The 18,760-nt window shown below is 37.0% G+C and overlaps 1 protein-coding gene across 1 annotated transcript in view; it reads left to right on the top strand.

The window, feature by feature from the left end:
- The window catches only part of LOC109562978 (guanine nucleotide-binding protein G(q) subunit alpha), a 313,817-nt gene that overhangs the window by 224,088 nt on the left and 70,969 nt on the right, over window positions 1–18,760 (top strand). The window contains exons 4-5 of the mRNA XM_019966101.2: window positions 7,527–7,655; window positions 10,104–10,233. Coding sequence (XP_019821660.1) covers window positions 7,527–7,655; window positions 10,104–10,233 — 259 coding nt within the window. The remainder of the gene's footprint in view (window positions 1–7,526; window positions 7,656–10,103; window positions 10,234–18,760) is intronic.

Raw genomic sequence — 18,760 nt, 5'->3', positions numbered from 1 at the left:
TCCGCCTGCAATGCAGATGATGCAAGTTCAATCCCTGGGTCAGGAAGATCCCCTGGAGAAGGAAATGTCAACTCACTCCAGTATTCTTGCCTGGGAAATACCATGGACAGAGGAGCTTGGTGGGCCACAGTCCTTGGGGTCCCCAGAGTCAGACCCAACTTGGTGACTAAACCACCAGCACACCACATAGTTGATTTACAGTGTTAGTTTCAGTGCACAGCAAATTGATTCAGTTATACATGTACATACATTCATTCTTTTTCAGATTCTTTTCTCACATAGCTTATCATAGAACCTTAAGTAGAGTCCCCTGTGCTATAGAGTAGGTCCTTCTTGGTCATCTATTTTATATATAGTTGTGTGTGGATATTCATTCCAAGCTCCTGATTTATTCCTTCCCCCACCATTGTTGTTTGTTTTTTTTTTTTGCTCTTTTAATTACAAGGTCAATTTGTTTGAGCAACAGACTTAGTTAGGAATCTTTTGCTATGACCTAGGCCTGGTCCTAGAGCCTGCCTGAATCACATATAGCTGCCAGCTCCTTCCCCACTTGACACCAGTAGTCAGTCTCTTTATGGTTGACATTGAGATCAACTATCCATATATAACATTCTGAAACTGTTTATAAATGTAGTGATATAGTATCTTTTTATGAGCTATTTAATTTACTTTCAAAAAAATCTGATTTTCTGAGTTGGTTTAGTTTTTTGGCAAAGAAAGATTGAAATACATGCTCTTTCCTGTTTTATCCCACAGAATATTTTCCTTTGAGTAGCTTTCATAAACTGTGAGACTGTAGCCCCCTGCTACCACTAGGTGATCTTATTTTAAATCTGGAATTTTGTATTTAAAACAAATAATTTCTTACAAACAAATTATCTTCTGTACCTCCTTGAACTCTGATCATGGTGTACCAGATGTTAAAGAGGAAAAATGAAAGTTGAGCTCTTGAGAAGATAAAAGTGTTTGTGTAATGAGTAATCAGAAATCTTGGGCAGCTAAGCCACCTAACCAGATTACCAGCCAGGCTCTTCTGAACAGCAGGATCTACCAAAGGAGAAGGGGGCACATAGGTGGTCTTCACCAAAACCTGTGCTTGACCATCCCCGCAGGATGGCAGTTTTGCAGAATGGTTCCTTTCTTTTTTTAAAAAAAAAGTTCACTTTGACAGTTTCTTTTACTTTTTTCCTTTGAATCCTGTAATCACATTGCAACCATACAGAGACTGTGTGTTTCTAGTTTCTTAGCTTCCACTGCTTTAGACAGTGTCAAACAGGATCTCAAGTACCCTAAAACTGTTCCTCTTACAATGAGGTCTTAGTTTTGTTTTTTTTTTAATGAAGTCGACCTAGTTTTTCTAACCTTCTTTTCAATAATTAAAAATGTAAAATTCTACCCAGAATCATTTTCTGTGCCAGGGCTTCATCTTAATATTTGACTTGAACTGCAAATCTCTTATTAATACAGCCTTGGTAGGAGGCTCTTACATAGGAGTTAAAGAACCCCAATACATGGGACATAGTGTTGTTACATTAAATGCTCCAAGGTGCTATATTCAGTTATCTTACTGTGTTTGGTTGGATTTAGACCCAGTGTCAGAGATTTCTTTTTCCACTTACCACCCATAGGTTCTTTCCCCCTTTTGGTATAGGCTTGTATGCCTAATACTTGTGTTAACTTTTTTAACCCTGGCTGTAATATGGTACAGTTTACTCACTGAGTCATCTCAAAATTTTATTCATGTTTCTTTCCCTTAAAAAAAAAAAAAACTGCTTGAATTTCTAATTTCTATGCTATTCTTGGCTTAGATTTCAATTATCCTTCTAGTCATAGGTAGTAGAGTAGGACTTTTTCTTTTTACTTTAAAAAAGTTCTCATTACATGTCAGATTGGAGGATAAATTAAATTTGAAGGTCAACTCAAAACAGTATTCCTGCCTAGAGAATCCCATGGACAGAGGGCCCTGACAGGTTGCAGTCAATGGGGTCTCAAAGAGTTGGACACGACTGAGCGACGAACATTTTCAAAATTGTTACTGACAAATTTGTCAAAAAATAAGGAATCTCTTTTAAAAATATTCAGAAGAGAGATACCATATTTAATTTGGAGCGTATTATTATAGTGACATTCAAGTTTATCCCATATATTTTTTATCATTTAAAGTAATGGATTATATCCTGTTTATGAATTTATTATTGTTCTGCAACCAGAGATGGGATCCTGAAGTTAAGTATAAAAGGAATTTAGCAATTACAAAGTATAATTATAAACAAATGGGCATCATTTTCTTAAGTCTTTCATATAAATCAGTCATGCAAGAGAAGGATGTTTCGTGGATAATCCCCAAGGATTAGAGACACATCAGAAAGTTTCCCAGAAAATGACTCTTTCCAATATACACATTCTTTCCTTCCCTGATAAACTTCCCTGTTCCTCCTCTTCGTATAACCCTTTTCTTCCCACAAGTTGGTAAACTTTCAGGCAGGGATCATATCCTGGGGACCTTCATTTCCTCAGCTCCCATCAAGATAGTTGTTGAATTTCAGAATGACCTTGCGTTTTTTCATGGTAGGAAAGGAACCATGGAACTTTTACAAACACTAGTCTCTTTGTTGTCTTGCTTTTCACTGAACACCATCAGAAGCCTGTTTCTTCCATTAAAGATATTGTGTCACAATCATCTGTTAATAAGGGACCACTCCCTCTGTTTGCCCTGGATTAGAGTGAATTCCAGGGCCTGAAAGCTTGATACTGATAGGCATAAAACGGATATACCAATTATATCATTCAGTGGCCAGGCCCTAAAAGAATATTAGGAAGCACATCAACTCAATGAAGTTAAATGGATACTGCCTTTCCTTTCTGTGTTGTCTTTACATTCATCAGAGGCATGTTAATTCAGAATTTGGTTCTTGCACAATGCAGGCCCCTAATAACCCAGAGAGGTAGTTACATGAAGATGGGTACCTAACAACCCCCATCCTCTTTTGTTTTCTCCTAGAAGGTATAACCTACCTTTCTAACCACTACAGTGTTTTCTATAAAATAGTTTTAATTGGGGTCACATGTTGAGCAATTGCTATGTTCCAGTCCCTTGGTGGAGTATTGGTGACCAGCCACTGACAAAGGGAGTCATGGTCCCTGACCCCATGGAGTTTGAGAACCCTAAATGGGCAATCATCTGTGGGGAAAATGTTGAGTTTTTTGTTTTTTTTTTTAAGCAGTTATAAAGTTTTCAATTATTAAGTGTCTCAAAGCAGTGACAAGTGATTAAATCCCCATGAATGGATTGGAGTAAAATGAGTTTAATCGACTAAACGTCCCATTTTCTAGCACAATCCTAAATAAGTGTTCACTCCTAGACAGTTAAATAAGTCCCATGTGAACCATGGAGTTTTCTCTCTCTGACATCAGGAAAGAGCTACTACCAGCCATTTGTTACATACACATTGCCTTGGAAATGTACCTTGTACCTGTCACCATAGCAACACCCCAAGAATGACCTCAGCAGCCACTCAAAATCATTCCTACAAAACAAATTATAGCTATAATTAACTCTCCGAATTTACTCTGCAATATAAGTTTGTCCAGACCTCAGTGTTTCTCTGTTACAGGTTAAATGAATGGAATAATCCAGCATGAACCCATCCCTCCCATATTCCATCAAAATTTTCCTCCCAAATAGGAGGTGCTTCGGTGGAAAGTGCAATTCAGTTAAGAGATTATTCCATTGTTACCTCTTCTCAGAATGAGATGAGAATCAACAAATGAGCATGCACTAGTCTTACGTGCTAGAATTCCATTTCTAAAGGAATAGAGTGGCTTTTTTCCCTAAACAAATGTGAAATGCAGGAGGTGCTGTGAGTCCCTCCCAAGTCCTGAAGCCCGGGATGAGGGGGCCACATGGGATTGAGGCTAATGCAGGTAGAAGCTGTCCACATTGGCCTCTCTTTGGCAGTGAAAGATGCTCATCTAGGCACGTTTTGCCAGTTCCTCCAATTATCTGCAACAGGTCTTCAGTCCTGGTGTAGCTCCTGAGCCACCCAGATCTTCCTGTAGGAGAAGAGAGTTCATATGTCTTTTGTTTGGTTGGAGGGTTTGTTGTTGTTCTGTTTTTCTAGTCTTGTTTTGGGGTGTTCTAGGTTGAATTTTGTTTGACTTGGTCCCAGTTCTAGATAATGTATGTTGCAACTAGCAGACCTTGATACCAGTTCCTTTTGTGTGTTTTTTTTTTCTTTTGTTGGACTACATCAGTGAATTGGACCTTTCTTTCCACCATCCAACTGAAGCAAGACAACAAGAATGTCAGACAAGAAGTGCAGTTTGCTTTCAGCTAATTGGAAATGTATGAGAATCTTTAATGACCATTTCCTTGCCTTGAAATATTTTGAAACCTGGGCAATGAATGGACAGAATAGAGCCTAGCAAGCAGCAGGCGCCCAGTATAGGCTAATTGTTAGGTTGATGTTGTTACTATCTGAACTATGCTTATATTGAAAGGTAGCAAAAGAAAGATGAAGGGGGAAAATATTCTTGCAAGTGTGAATGCTTCAGATATTTAGCTACTATCTCAGTAGTGCCCGAGGTTCAGGAAGACACACCACTGACAGTACTTTTAGGGCAGCCTCTGAACTCAGGTCAGTGGCTTTCAGTCGCAGATGTGTATCCTGACTCTCTCTTACTCCAACATGTTTTTCCCAGAGCTCAGTTCCCCTTCTGAATTGGAGAGAGAGACCTGCAAGGTTCTCACGTGCAGTGTGACAGGAAATCTCCCACTTCATATGCTGGTTCTTTCAATTCTGTGCAAAGTGCATGCGCCTGCATGCTAAGTCACTTCCGTCGTGTCCAGCTCTTTGTGACTGCATGGACTGTAGTCCTCCAAGCTCCTCTGTCCATGGGGATTCTCCAGGCAAGAATACTGGAGTGGGTCGCCATGCCCTCCTTCAGGGGATCTTGCCATGCCTTCAGGGGATATTCCTGACTCAAGGATCAAACCCACATCTCTTATGTCTCCTGCATTGGCAGGCGGGTTCTTTATCATTAGTGCCACCTGGGAAGCCCTCTGTGCAAAATGCACATTTAAAAACAAAGTGGCAATGCGTGTTCTGTTGAGTTCATCTTCAAGAAGCAGAAAGCCACAATTTCTCTTCCCACTGGAACACATGAACACCTTGTGTACAAGACTTGGTCACTTTCTGTTCTGACCTCTGGATAAGGTGAAGTGAGTAGAAGTGGTTTATTGGGCAGCTTGTTTCTAAACAAGCTTGCCAATGGGAACTGGAAGTTCTCTGATTCCTCTCAATTTAAGTTTTGTAAATGATAGTTAAATAAATGATGATCTTGCAGATTTCAAAATGTATGTTCATTTCAAGTTTTTCAAATTAGTGCCTGGTAAATCAGAATACTCCATTATACAGAGTAACCAGTTATATTTACATTTATGGAGTGATGAGCTGGTTTATCTGTAGAATGAGATACAGGCCACCTCCCAGAACATTGACTCATTAACCCCATCAGGCACCTCCAAGAGTGTGCCAAGAAATTGCCTCAAATTTGGAGTCCAGTCCATTTTTAGACTTCTTTCCTGCCTCTCAAGCTCATATTCTCCCAGCCTCTCCCTCCTTTTGTCCCCTAGCTACTTTTGTAATAATTAAAAGTATCAGGCTGGTTCCTATCAGTCAGCAGAGAGCTAATTGCCAGCTAGAGCATCATTGATGTGTTTGAGGTAAGGCCACTAGAATACTCATTAGTTGTTTTGTATTAAAAATTTCTAGACTAATACTTTTTTGTCTTAAAGAATTGATACAGCTGCAAAAAGGTGGTAATTTATTTCTTTGTTAAAGCCAGACCTAGCTCTAGTGTTTTAGGATCCCATGAATCTTAGAGACTTAATATGGTATTTTTTTCACTACTCAGTTTCAAATTTAACTGTATCATTGATATGGAAACACCACTAGTAAGAAGGATATTTGAATAATGTTAAAACTAACTCTCAGCATAGGAAATCATCCATCCAATCCGCAAATAATCACGAAGTACTATTTGCCAGGCACTCGTTTAGGTAGTAAGGAATAACTGAGGGTGAGACAAAGTCTTTATCCTGGATAGGTCATGTCAACTGAGTATTCCTGCTCTTGCTAAGTTATGCCTCACACCAGACATTCCCTGTTCTGTGTCTCAGAACTCACTCTGTCTCGTTCATGGGCATAAAGGTACTGAGGATATAGTCTCTTTCGTGTCTATAATGGTTCTACCTTTTCTTTAAATCTTATTCACATGTTAGTTACTTTCTGTATATCCTTTGTAGTTGCATGTTTTGAAATCTTATCTGTGCTCCATCCGTTTCAGGGCCAAAGGGAATATAGGGTCTCTTTGAAATCATGAGAATACCATGTAGAACAGTTATATTTACCTGTTTCTCATCAGTTATGTGATTTCTCACCAATTATGTGATTCTCACAGTTGCAAATATTTTTGTAATTTTAGAGAATAAAATATAACATTTTTGAAATGACAAAACTCTACTGATAGAGAACATATGTGTGGTTGCCAGGGGTTAGAATTGGGATAAGTAACACAAAGAAGTTTTTCTGATAGCAGAACAATTCTGTATCCTGATTGTCGTGGTGACTGCACAGATCTTTATGTGAAATAAAATTTCATAGTTGTATATACCCTCCAAAAATGTGTGTGTGTGTGTAAAAATTGACGAAATCTAAATAACGTCTGTAGTTTAGTTAATATTATTGGATCAATGTCAGATTCCTGGTTTTGATAATGTACTATGGTCACATAAGATGTTTTGGGAGAAATTAAATAAGGGCACAGGAGAATTCTCTGTAATATTTTTGCAGCTGCTTGTGAGCCTAAAATTATTTCACAGTGAAAAAGCTTTTTTTTTTTAATGGAGAAGTGTTATATAAGCAGATAAATTTAAAGTTTAGGTGTGATGATTCTATACACTGGGAATATCTGGCCTTAGATATTGATGCCTCAGTAGCTAGAAATCTTGTGGCTTCACATTAATTGTGAATGACTCAAACTTTGGATAGAGTTGAGGCCATGGTATACTCTTGTCTTATAAGGAAATACATTCCAGGAAAGGACTCTGGTGTTCTGTAAAAAAGCAAAAAAAAAAATGCATCCTGACCTTATGTGTCACTCTGTTATCTGTTTATTTATACAAATAACATTTGTGTAAATAATTCAAAAGCTATTTGCTTAAAACTTCAATCACCAGACCTGCTAAACAAGTAGAGGGCAGGAGACTGATTTAATTCTTTTCTTCTCCCCCTTTACTTTTGGTCTGGGTTCTGTTTGATTGTAAGAGAAGAAATGAGAAATACTGTGAACCGTACCGTCATAGATGGACAACCTTGCTCTGACTTGCGGAAGGTTGACTGCATCTGTCACTTTGTGATTTTCTCTTTCTTTTCTCTTAGGATGCATTGTTTCCCTTCCTTCTCCACCAGCAGGCCATGTGTGATGGTGTCACTGATGTTCTTACTGTGTCTTCCCTCCTCCAGCTATCTTAATGACTTGGACCGCGTTGCCGACCCTGCCTACCTGCCTACGCAACAAGATGTGCTCAGAGTTCGAGTCCCCACCACAGGGATCATCGAATACCCCTTCGACTTACAAAGTGTCATTTTCAGGTAGTAACTGAGTCCATAAAATCCACTTCCGAGCTCTTAAACACCTAGAGCATGTTGGCGAATATATATTGAAATCATGTATAGATTTTAAAACAATAACACCTTTATACCAATTATTATCATTAGATACACAAATGAAGTAATGTGTCCCTGAGAGAGGAAGTAGAAGAAAAATGCATGAACAGGTTTCTTATTTCAGATTAAATCACTTAGAAATCAGTGAAATCAAAATAAGTTGCTTTAAAAATTTAAAACTACATGGTTTTAATGCAGTTCAAAGAAACTGCATTGATTAACCTAGCCTAAATTTACATAGGAAAATAGAATGAAAATTTATTAATTTCTCCTTCACTACTGCTCTTCTTTCTGGGTCTTCAGCAGAAGTAGTCTAATTTTTTTCAAGATGAGAAAAAATGAGACTGCTTTCATTTAACCTCTTATTACACAATCACTCAGATGTACTTTTAGTTAGAATACAAGCCACATGGTACATGGAGGAATGAAACCGTGTGAATATGTTTTTGGGTCTAGAAAGTTGAGTTACTTGGAAGAACCCATCCCATTTAAGGCAGCTACATAGAACACAGGGTTGTGAAGTGGGAGTTAATGTAACTTCTATGGTAACTCTGCCATGTTACTCTGATAAGCGGGTCCTTCATCATCGCCTGCAAAACACTGTGTGTTTTATTCTGATCAGTCTCAGCACCTGCGGTGGCATCTGGCTGCCATACACTACTCTGTTACACATATCCATAAAGAGGGTGACACTTTGGAAAGAACTTCTGAGCATCATTTTTTTCATCAATAAAATGGTTACATTAAATGATCACTAAGGTTCCTTATATCTTCAGCATTCTGGATTAAGTTTTGAGTTCATAGCATTTAGAGATCTTTAATTTGAAACACCACATTTCCATCTGCTTCTAACCTTGCTAGAATATTTTCAGAAAACATGTAGCATTTCATGGAGATTTTCATCTCCTCTTTGCTTTATGATTAGTGAAATCTGAAACCATGTCACTATTCCATCTTGGGAGGTTGTTTCCTTCATTTTGTGCACTAGCTTTTAAAGGACATTTTTTGGTACTTCAATAAAAGTAATGACAGAATAATAGTTTCTTGCTACAATCAAAAGCATCTCATAGAGCTTAGCATGACAGGATTTCAGGGAATGAGGATTTCATATAAATGAACATATTATGCACTCAACACCAGAGAAGAGCCAGCATTTTAATATTTATAAAGACCTAAGAATCTAGTTTTGATGTCTGTAGTTCATAGGTCTCCCTGGATCCATTGTTTTGCCCCTCAGATATCTCTTTCATGAAAACTTCTCAAAACAATCACTGAAACATCCTTGATTTCTTAATGTAGGTTTGACGCTGAGAGCCAGGAAGACACCAAGAACAACTGCAGTCTCAACACACACTTTCAGAACCCACCTCTCAAACTTTTGTACCTAAAACTCTCATTTTCTGAAAATATTTATCTTGTAAACATTGTGCACATTTTAGTCAACAGTTTGAAGAAACTTTGATTCAATATTAAGTTCTGCTAGATATTTTCATGTGTACATTAGCATTCAAGTTAATTGATATTGGTTCCTGAGCAATGAGTTAGCACAGAGTTGATGTGTAAGAAACAAATTCTTGAAATAATTCATAAGGTGGCTTCTTACAGCATTTTAATTTTATACTCATGACTTGTAGCAGCATAGCAAGTTGATTTGTGCATAAGGCTTATTGCACCGTGTTGTTGGCATGATTGCACAAATTATTGTCAATATTGGAAGAAAAAAACAGCCTCAAATGCTTGAAGATCAGTGGGATTGTGTTTGCATTTACTTGAATATTAACACACTCATGTTGAAATGTATGGCATCTTACATCTTTTAAATGCCTTTGATTAACCTAGCCTAAATTCACATAGGAAAACAGAATGAAAATTTATTACTTTCTCTTTCACTACTGCTATTCATTCTGGGTAATACTTTTAGCGTCTGGATAACATTTCTAGCTTCCTTGAGAAATACATGAAGATCTTCATTCTCATTTTATAGGAAAAGAAACTGAAGACAGTATTTGCCATTAGAGCTGAGCACAAATAAAACTCATTTTATTTCTGACTCTTCTGTGCCTGGTCAAATAAAACACCCTCTTTGCTTGGCTTAGCACAGGATTTCTTTCTTTTCTTTTTCTTTTTTTACAAAGTCATAATTTTCATACATGCCAGGTAATTTTTTAGTAACTGCAATGATTTATTATGTGGAACGTCTTGACTTTGATTTTGGGTAAAAGAAAATTAGTAGATGGTCAATAAATATTAATTGAATTGACTTTGGTGACCATTCTCTTCAGAAAGTATATTTCTTAAGTTTATAAGTAAAGCTATATTTATATTGATGCTTTTCTTTATGTGCTATTAATATGAATGTTATTAACCTTGCAGAATGGTCGATGTAGGGGGCCAGAGGTCAGAGAGAAGAAAATGGATACACTGCTTTGAAAACGTCACCTCTATCATGTTTCTAGTAGCGCTTAGTGAATACGATCAAGTTCTCGTGGAGTCAGACAATGAGGTGAGTGTTCTGTGAACAGGCAATGGATTATCCTTTTAGTATCTGATACAAATAACTGATAGGGCTTGGGGTAAACTGACTTTATTGCTTTCTTGAGTACTGATTTGAGAATTTTTTAAATAACCCCAAATAACTCTGTTGTACCACTCAGAACAATAAGATGTTTGAGCAGGTCTGTGTGTTCAGGTCTAATTAGACCCTATTTGATACTTTTTACACTAGACAGAGGCTCTGAAAATGAAAATAAGCAGGAAATCCCTAGGCTAATCATCACACTATTCTATAGCCTTCTTCCTACAGGATGGAGCTAAGAGTGCTGGAGTGAGTCAGCCTGTTTTGTTTTGTTTTCATTTTGTTTGAATCATTGTTTGTGTGAGGGGTGGGTCCCAAAGAATACTCAAAATCTCTCTTGGCACATGTGAGTGATTTTGCAGCTGGGCTCTAAATCAGTTTGTTCTGGAGCCAAGAAGTGTCCTGGTGATGTGGCCTCGCTGCTCTTACAGAATTCTGGAGGCTATTGCATAACTTTATCTCTTCAAAGCACTGAGTGAATGAAAAAGCATCCTTGATATGACTGTCTGGAGAGATGATTCAGGCTTGTCATCTCCCTATTGCAGGAAATTCTAACAAGTATAAATAAGGATTTTTAGGATGATAAAGGCGCCATCATGAGTCAGAGTTGACTGTGGGGAATAATTAAGGGGCATATAAAGCTGTGACTTTGATCTGGAGTGCAGTGTGTGTATTGGGGAAATGGAGAAGACATCATTCTTTTCCTGCTAGAGGCAGAGTTTGCAGACTGACATGCCAATAGCAGATGTTAAATATCATCCTAATAGGGTAGAAAATAAAGAGAAGGACGTGAGAAATCCCCAAAGGCTGATTAAAATAAGATCTGGCATATTAAAATGTACTTCTTATTTTGTACATTTTGGGGGTACACAAGAATTCTGGCTTCTTGGTCCTTTTAAATATTTTATTTTTCTCCAGGTGTTAGTATTTCCATTAAAATACAGACCCAGTCCTCCTTAGCATTTCTTTTGTATATAAGATTGATAAAAAGTTGATGAACAAATATCCCATATGGAGATAAGTTACCTATTCATAAATTTCAAATGTTTCCTGGGTTACAAGTATATGGCTTTTGAACCAAAGAAGTTCTTTTTTCTTTTTCATGTATATCTTGTTATTTAAGGGACTTCTTTTTAATAATGAGGTTTAATCACCATTTGCCTTCTGCAACACAAAGTGCCTGCAAAGTATAAGATATATGAGAATTATCACACTTTTGAGTTAAGCAGTCGCCATCAGAATTTTAGCTATGATATCTCAACATGTATTTTTATTTTTATATCTGTTTGTTATTCCATAATCTTTGGATATAATATTTTAAAGACATTACATATTTTGGAAGAACATGACAACATTTTTTACTTATTTGAATGTTGAATCAAGACAAAAGATATTTCGAGGGCTCATTCTACTATGTGCTCGATACCAGGGTATCTAAAGAGATACAGAAATGGGGGGAAAAATTGACACTGGCCTAAAGGACCTCATAAAAAGAAAGATGCCTTTGTCAGTATAGAGAGTAGGAGAAGAGAAAGTCCTTAGTTATAAAGGTCGTCATTTCTCTTCTTTAATTTGCTGTCCAGTGAAATAAAATTTTAAGATGTTTTCAGCTACACAGAAAATATAAGAAGCATGCATAATTTAATTTCTTTTGCCACTATTTACCTATAGCTAGAGGAAAACAAATGTTTACCAATACATATTTTATATAAGATAAATGCATTATATTTATAAAGAAATATATTTTGTGATTTAATGCTAATGAGTTTACCACTTCAAAACTTGCAACTCATCAGCTAATTCTAACACATAAATCCAGTTAAAGTTTCCACAGAATGAAAGTTTCCACAGTAACTTGCCATTCAATGTATAGGTACGTATGTACATCTAAAAATACATCAGTTTCTTGATTCCTGTGGTGATGTCTTATGCTGCAAATTAAAATAATAAATTGATTACTATTCATTAGGACTCCCTAATCACTTGTGCATACTTTTTAAGCCTACCTTGTAATTTTATGGTGTTCTTTTCTCAAACATCAAGTCAAGTCTGATTGATAGTACTAGAGATAGTCTTAAATATAATAAGAAAAAATAATACTGCTCATTAATTTCTTCATCCATGTTATCCATAGTCATCACTGTTGGTAATTGGGAAACACTATCAAAAGTATTTTTAAATGTCAGGATGTAGTCCATTATTCTTTTTTATATTCCAGTTAGAATAATATATGAAAATGTCATTGCCTCTCTACTTTCTTAAATCTTTAACAAAACTCAGAACTATAGAATTCTACTTTCCCCACATTTTTAGTATTTGGTGAGACAAAGCTGGAATAAACTCCTAAAACATTGTGTTCTTTTGAAATCTGATGTTCATAACTCTAATCCAAAGCAGACTTTGTTGTACTTCCCTTGATATATATTCATGAGAAAAAAGTGGGAATGGATGCTGACAGTTGCTTTTTATCTTGGGGAACTGTGGAAAACGCATTGCAAACCACTAGCAAAAGCACTTAAAGGATGTATTTTATTTTAGGTTATTGCTTTGGCTTTTAATATTTTAAAGCTTTATGTATTCATCCTCAGAATTTTTATGTAGATATGCTTTTGTCTGTCTAGATTCTGTCTTCCAAGAGTTTGGGGAATGAATTTCTTTATTTTTTTTCTTGGAAGAAGGAAATATGTGGTCAAACAGTGGGTGAGCATAATCAGGGTTGTAGAGCTGTGTTGATTTCCATATTCCTTTTGCTGTCGTGGTTTCCCTGTGAGAGCATACCAGCATGGACCCAGCTGTTCTGCTGTAATCCTTTCACATGTACATTATTTCAGTGTCCATGAAAGTCCAGAAAACACAATAAAGCATTTGCATAACATAGTTCAGGTCATCAGTGTGGATCCAAACTCCATCTTTTAATCCTGTTTTTGTGGTTCTCTGTTATGTGAATATCTGAGCACTAATATGTTGTTGTTTCTCAGATACTCACTCAGGGACTGTCTTAACAGACCAAGCTTTTTATAGAATCACAAAAACTCGGACTCTTTTTCTCCAACACTTCTTTTTTGAGTGTATGCTTCTCAGTTCAGTTCAGTCGCTCAGTCGTGTCTGACCCTTTGCGACCCCATGGACCACAGCACTCCAGGCCTCCCTGTCCATCACCAACTCCCAGAGTTTACCCAAACTCATGTCCATCGAGTCGGTGATGCCATCCAACCATCTCATCCTCTGTCGTCCCCTTCTCCTCCTGCCCTCAATCTTTCCCAGCATCAGGGTCTTTTCAAATGAGTCAGCTCTTCGCATCAGGTGGCCAAAGTACTGGAATTTCAGCTTCAACATCAGTCCTTCCAATGAACACCCAGGACTGATCTCCTTTAGGATAGACTGGTTGGATCTCCTTGCAGTCCAAGGGACTCTCAAGAGTCTTCTCCAACACCACAGTTCAATCGCATCAATTCTTCGATGCTTAGCTTACTTTATAGTTCAACTCTCACATCCATACGTGACTGCTGGAAAAATCTCAGCCTTGACTAGACGGACCTTTGTTAGCAAAGTAATGTCTCTGCTTTTTAATATGCTCTCTAGGTTGGTCATAACTTTTCTTGAAGGAGTAAGCGTCTTTTAATTTCATGGCTGCAATCACCATCTGCAGTGATCTTGGAGCCCAAAAAAATAAAGACTGCCACTATTTCCACTGTTTCCCCACCTATTTGCCATGAAGTGATGGGACCGGATGCCATGACCTTCATTTTCTGAATGTTGAGCTTTAAGCCAACTTCTTCACTCTCCTCTTTCACTTTCAAGAGGCTCTTTAGTTCTTGACTTTCTGCCATAATGGTGGTGTCATCTGCATATCTGAGGTTATTGATATTTCTCCCAGCAATCTTGATTCCAGCTTGTGCTTCATCCAACCCAGTGTTTCTCATGATGTACTCTGCATATAAGTTAAATAAGCAGGGTGTGTATGCTTCTAAATTACATTAATCCTCTTGAAATGGTCACAATAAATTATGTTTTAGTTTTATTAAAATATTGAGATAGTTTCCTATATCCCAGGTCCTCCTTTGCACCAAGGTGGATTCCCCAATATTGGTTCCCATAAACATTTATTCTTCAAATGTGATTCTTAGCATTGCTTAATTGATTAAAAAAAAAAACGTAAAAGGAGAGCGTAGACATTTGTAATACCTTAGCACTTAATGCCTGTTCAAAACTTGTTTAAACCATTACTTATTTGGATTTCACTGGCTGGCCTCCTGTGCAGAGATCAGGTTTGCTGAGAATGGAGAGATTAAGGCCATGGGCAAGATCATTCAGGGTCCCATTCCCCTGCCCTTCTAGACCAGCTTTCTTTCCCCTGCTTCACAGTGTCTTCCAGAAGTTAGGGACGAGCTCAGAGAAAAAGCAAGAGGAGCTATAAAATGTAGCCAGGAACACAGAGGTAGAATGAAAATACTGACCCTGCAAGGCATTGAAACCACTCTTTTCCATCTCTAAGCTCTTGTTATACTCGTAGTAGATCAGCCAGAGATCCTTCACCAATCATTCAGTTTCTGTATTGCTCTTGTGATTTTAAACTATCTTCAAACAGTCTAAAATGTGCGTTTCCTTCAGATATTTCTCCTCTGTGAAGTCTTTCAGTTCAGTTCAGTCGCTCAGTCATGTCCTACTCTCTGCAACCCCATGAACCACAGCACACCAGGCCTCCCTGTCCATCACCAACTCCCAGAGTCTACCCAAACTCATGTCCATCGAGTCGGTGATGCCATCCAACCATCTCATCCTCTGTCGTCCCCTTCTCCTCCTGCCCTCAATCTTTCCCAGCATCAGGGTCTTTTCAAATGAGGCCAAAATATTGGAGTCTCAGCCTCAGCATCAGTACTTCCAATGAACACCCAGGACTGATCTCCTTTAGAATGGACTGGTTGGATCTCCTTGCAGTCCAAGGGACTCTCAAGAGTCTTCTCCAACACCACAGTTCAAAAGCATCAATTCTTCTGCTCCCAGCTTTCTTTATAGATTAAAAATTTCTTTATAAATTTTTTCATATTTATATGAAGTCTTTAAATAAAGCCATTTTGAAATTATTCAACTGCAACCAAAGCCTGAACATTTTCTTTGAAAGTGTGAAGCACATGCTTTGTTCTGCTCTAAAAACTCCAGGTGAAGTTTGGAAATTTTTCTCAGATAAAATTTTCCTCTGGGGGGAGGAAACTGACTAAAAATTGAGGAGAAGAAACCCAAACTCCAAAAGTAAGAGCTAAAGTTAAGGTATCCAATCTGGCGGGATTGGTTCTAACCTGCCTTTATCCACTCTCAATCAAATTATGAAGTCAGAAACTACATCTTGCTCCTCAGTCATTAGTATAGTTATCTCTGAGTCATGGCCTGATTAATAGGAATATCCCTGAAAGATGTCCTACTTAAAAAAAAAAAAATTAACCCCTTTCCCATTTCCTCATTCCTTTGTTCACTTTCAGCCACTTGTTTCTTTTCTAAATGCCATCACACACCCTTTTCATTCTCTGTTTGCTTATTATTTTGCTCCTTCTTAATTTCTTTGTTCTCAATGCTTGAAGGGAGCCAGGAGGAAGTGTTCTGATCACCGTTTATGAGTCTGAACCAGAGGCCTGAACTTGGTGCTGGTAAGGGTGTGGGGAAGTAGATACACAGGGATACTTTCTGTGTGGATGTATATTGCAGATCTTTTAAAGACTTTACATGCAACCTGTATTAGTATAACCTCTGAAATAGGTTTTTATTAATTTAATGGAAAATATTGTAAAATACTGTATTTGGTATAATCTGATTTCTGTAATCGCAACAAATTGCATATATATGTAAGTATTATATAGAGAAGGTTATTAGCATCCACCCCTTCCCCTGAAAAAAGAAAGGAAACAGAAGATTTTCTACCAAGACCAAAGTGTAAACAGTGATTGTCACTGTTGCTAGGTGATAGCATTACAAATAAGTAAAATGATAATTTTTTTAAGTAAAATAAAATAAGGCATCAGATTGGAACTTTAGTTCTGCTGTCTACCAACTTTGTTCATTTTTCTTTTGAATTATCTTTTTTTTTTTTTTTTTTTTACTAATTTTGGAAGTTGCTTATATTCTTGGGTTTGAGCCTTTTGTTATGTGTATTTCCAACGTCTTATTCTACTCTGTAGCTTGCCATTTATTCTCTTAATGATATCTTTTGATCAACAGAAATTATAAACTTTAATAAATATATATTAGATTTTTCCTTTATATTAATATTATATGCGTCTCTCTGTGTGTATATCTGCTTGTGTGTGTGTACATAATCACATACACACAGTAGGATAAAATAAATCACCTAAAAAATCTGGTTGAAAAGACAGTAAGGATTGGAGAGTGAGATTAAGAATTGAAATAAAACCACACAATTAGGTAGCTTTCCAGTGGTAGTTCATAGATTTAGTCAAGTGTCTCTTAGTAACCAATAAAAGGAAGTAATCATAGTCTGTTACAGGGTTCACTTTGTCTATTTAAAAAAAAAAGTTTCTCCTGGGACAGAGCCCTCCAAGTGACTGTTCCAGCAACTTTGTACAGAGATGCTGCAGGAGGTCGTAAATTGTATCTGTAAAATACTCTTCCGGGAAACCAAATATCAGAATTTCTAAAGCCAGTTTATCTCAGTGTAAGTCAGTGTTGTAACATCAAAGTTTGTGACAGGCCAGTAACATGAAGTCTAAATACATAACTTGATGTAAGAATAAAACCAAAAATGGTCAGTAAAGTAGATTTTGTTTACCTTTGTTTTTATAAACTATTTCAGTGATACAGTAAAATTCTCCATGTGTGGTTTGTCTTTTCACTTTATCTTAGAGAAGAGTTTTTATCATAATGTGGTCAACTCACTCTTGGCTTTTACTGATCATATTATTGTATTTTCTTCAGGAATTAACTTTATCCCATAGAATATGATGATTTATCCCATAGAATATGATGAATACAAGCTGTGTATTTAGACTTCATGTTATAGGAATTAACTATACCCCATAGAATATGATGATATATCCCATATTTTCTAGTAAAATTTAAAAGATTTTTGCTTTTCCTAGGTTTTTTATACACCTCTAGTTGATTTTTGTGTGTGATAGGAAGTAAAGATTTGATATACTCTTGCCATATTTCTGTTCAGTTGATCCAGTATCACTTATGGGATGATAATATCCATCATCCATATCCACTGATGTTTTCTTACCTTTTTAATTATTGAAAGATACACATATATATAAAGAAAAGTATACAAATTTTTAAAATGTACTGCATATTGGTTTATCACAAAGCATCTGTGTGTCCAACACCCCTGTCAAGAAATAGACCATTGCTTTTTGCAAGACCACCTGCCTCTCCGCCAGCAGGTAACCACTGTTCTGTCATGTCGTCTTAGCTTTTCTCTTTAGTTTTAATGCTTTAGTATGTATCACTGAACACCACAGTTTTTACTAGTGTTTAACTTTTAAACAAAGGGAGTCAAATAGTGTGTTTTTTGACCTTTATACAGATGAAATGCTATTTGTGTAAACTTTGATATCTGGCTTCTTTTGTTCAGTGTTACATTTGTAAGGTATGTGTATTTTATATAGTTCATTCATCATCAATACATTGCCAAATAGTACTCTGTTGCCTAAAAATACCACAAATTGTTTATCCATTCTACTAAGCATAGACTTTTTGTGTGTTTCCAATAGGGGAATATTACAAATCATGCTACTGTGAATATTCCTGTAAAAGTCTCTTTGTGCACCTTGGTTTGCATTTCTGTTGCCTATCTATGTAGGAGTAGAATTGAAGGCACCTAGGGAATACATATCTTCAACTTTAGTAGATAAGTATTATAAATATAATATAAAGTATAATATAAATATAATATAAAGTATTTGGAAAATATAAGTATTTTCCAAAGTGAATGAACCAATTTACAGCCCCACCAGCCATGCCTGAAAGTTCCTGTCGCTTCCCATCTTTGCCAACCCTTGATATTGTCGTGTTAGCGCTTTTGGTGGCCGTAGACCTGAGCTGAAGTGCCTGCAGGGGCATTGGACATACCCTCACTCCTACTGCATAGCCTGCGAGATCCCTCATGGTTCACTGAGCCTCATCCCTTGAAGTCTCTCAGCTGCCATCTCCAGAATCAGCAAATAACTCCTTGGGAAAGTAGCCCCCAAACCTGGGCTCATTCCTCCAGACTTGTCCCTCCCCAAATCCTGACCTGTATTTCTTCACTACTTTGTAGCTCTCCAAGGACGTTAAACGGATGTTTTTGTTTTTGTTTTTGTCAGCTCTTTCGATAGTCCTCCTTCACACTGATATTAGTGACATAGGAGATGTGCATCAAGTTTTATTACAGGCCTGAGTCTTCCTCTGGGCCCTCTATTTGATCTATTTACTACTCCTGTAGCAATATAGAAGTTATAAAATCACT

This window comes from Bos indicus, chromosome 8 (genome assembly GCF_029378745.1).
Source record: "Bos indicus isolate NIAB-ARS_2022 breed Sahiwal x Tharparkar chromosome 8, NIAB-ARS_B.indTharparkar_mat_pri_1.0, whole genome shotgun sequence".
NCBI classification, from domain to species: Eukaryota; Metazoa; Chordata; class Mammalia; order Artiodactyla; family Bovidae; genus Bos; species Bos indicus.
Note: the sequence above shows the minus strand (reverse complement) of the source record. Positions and strands in the feature narration are given on the sequence as shown.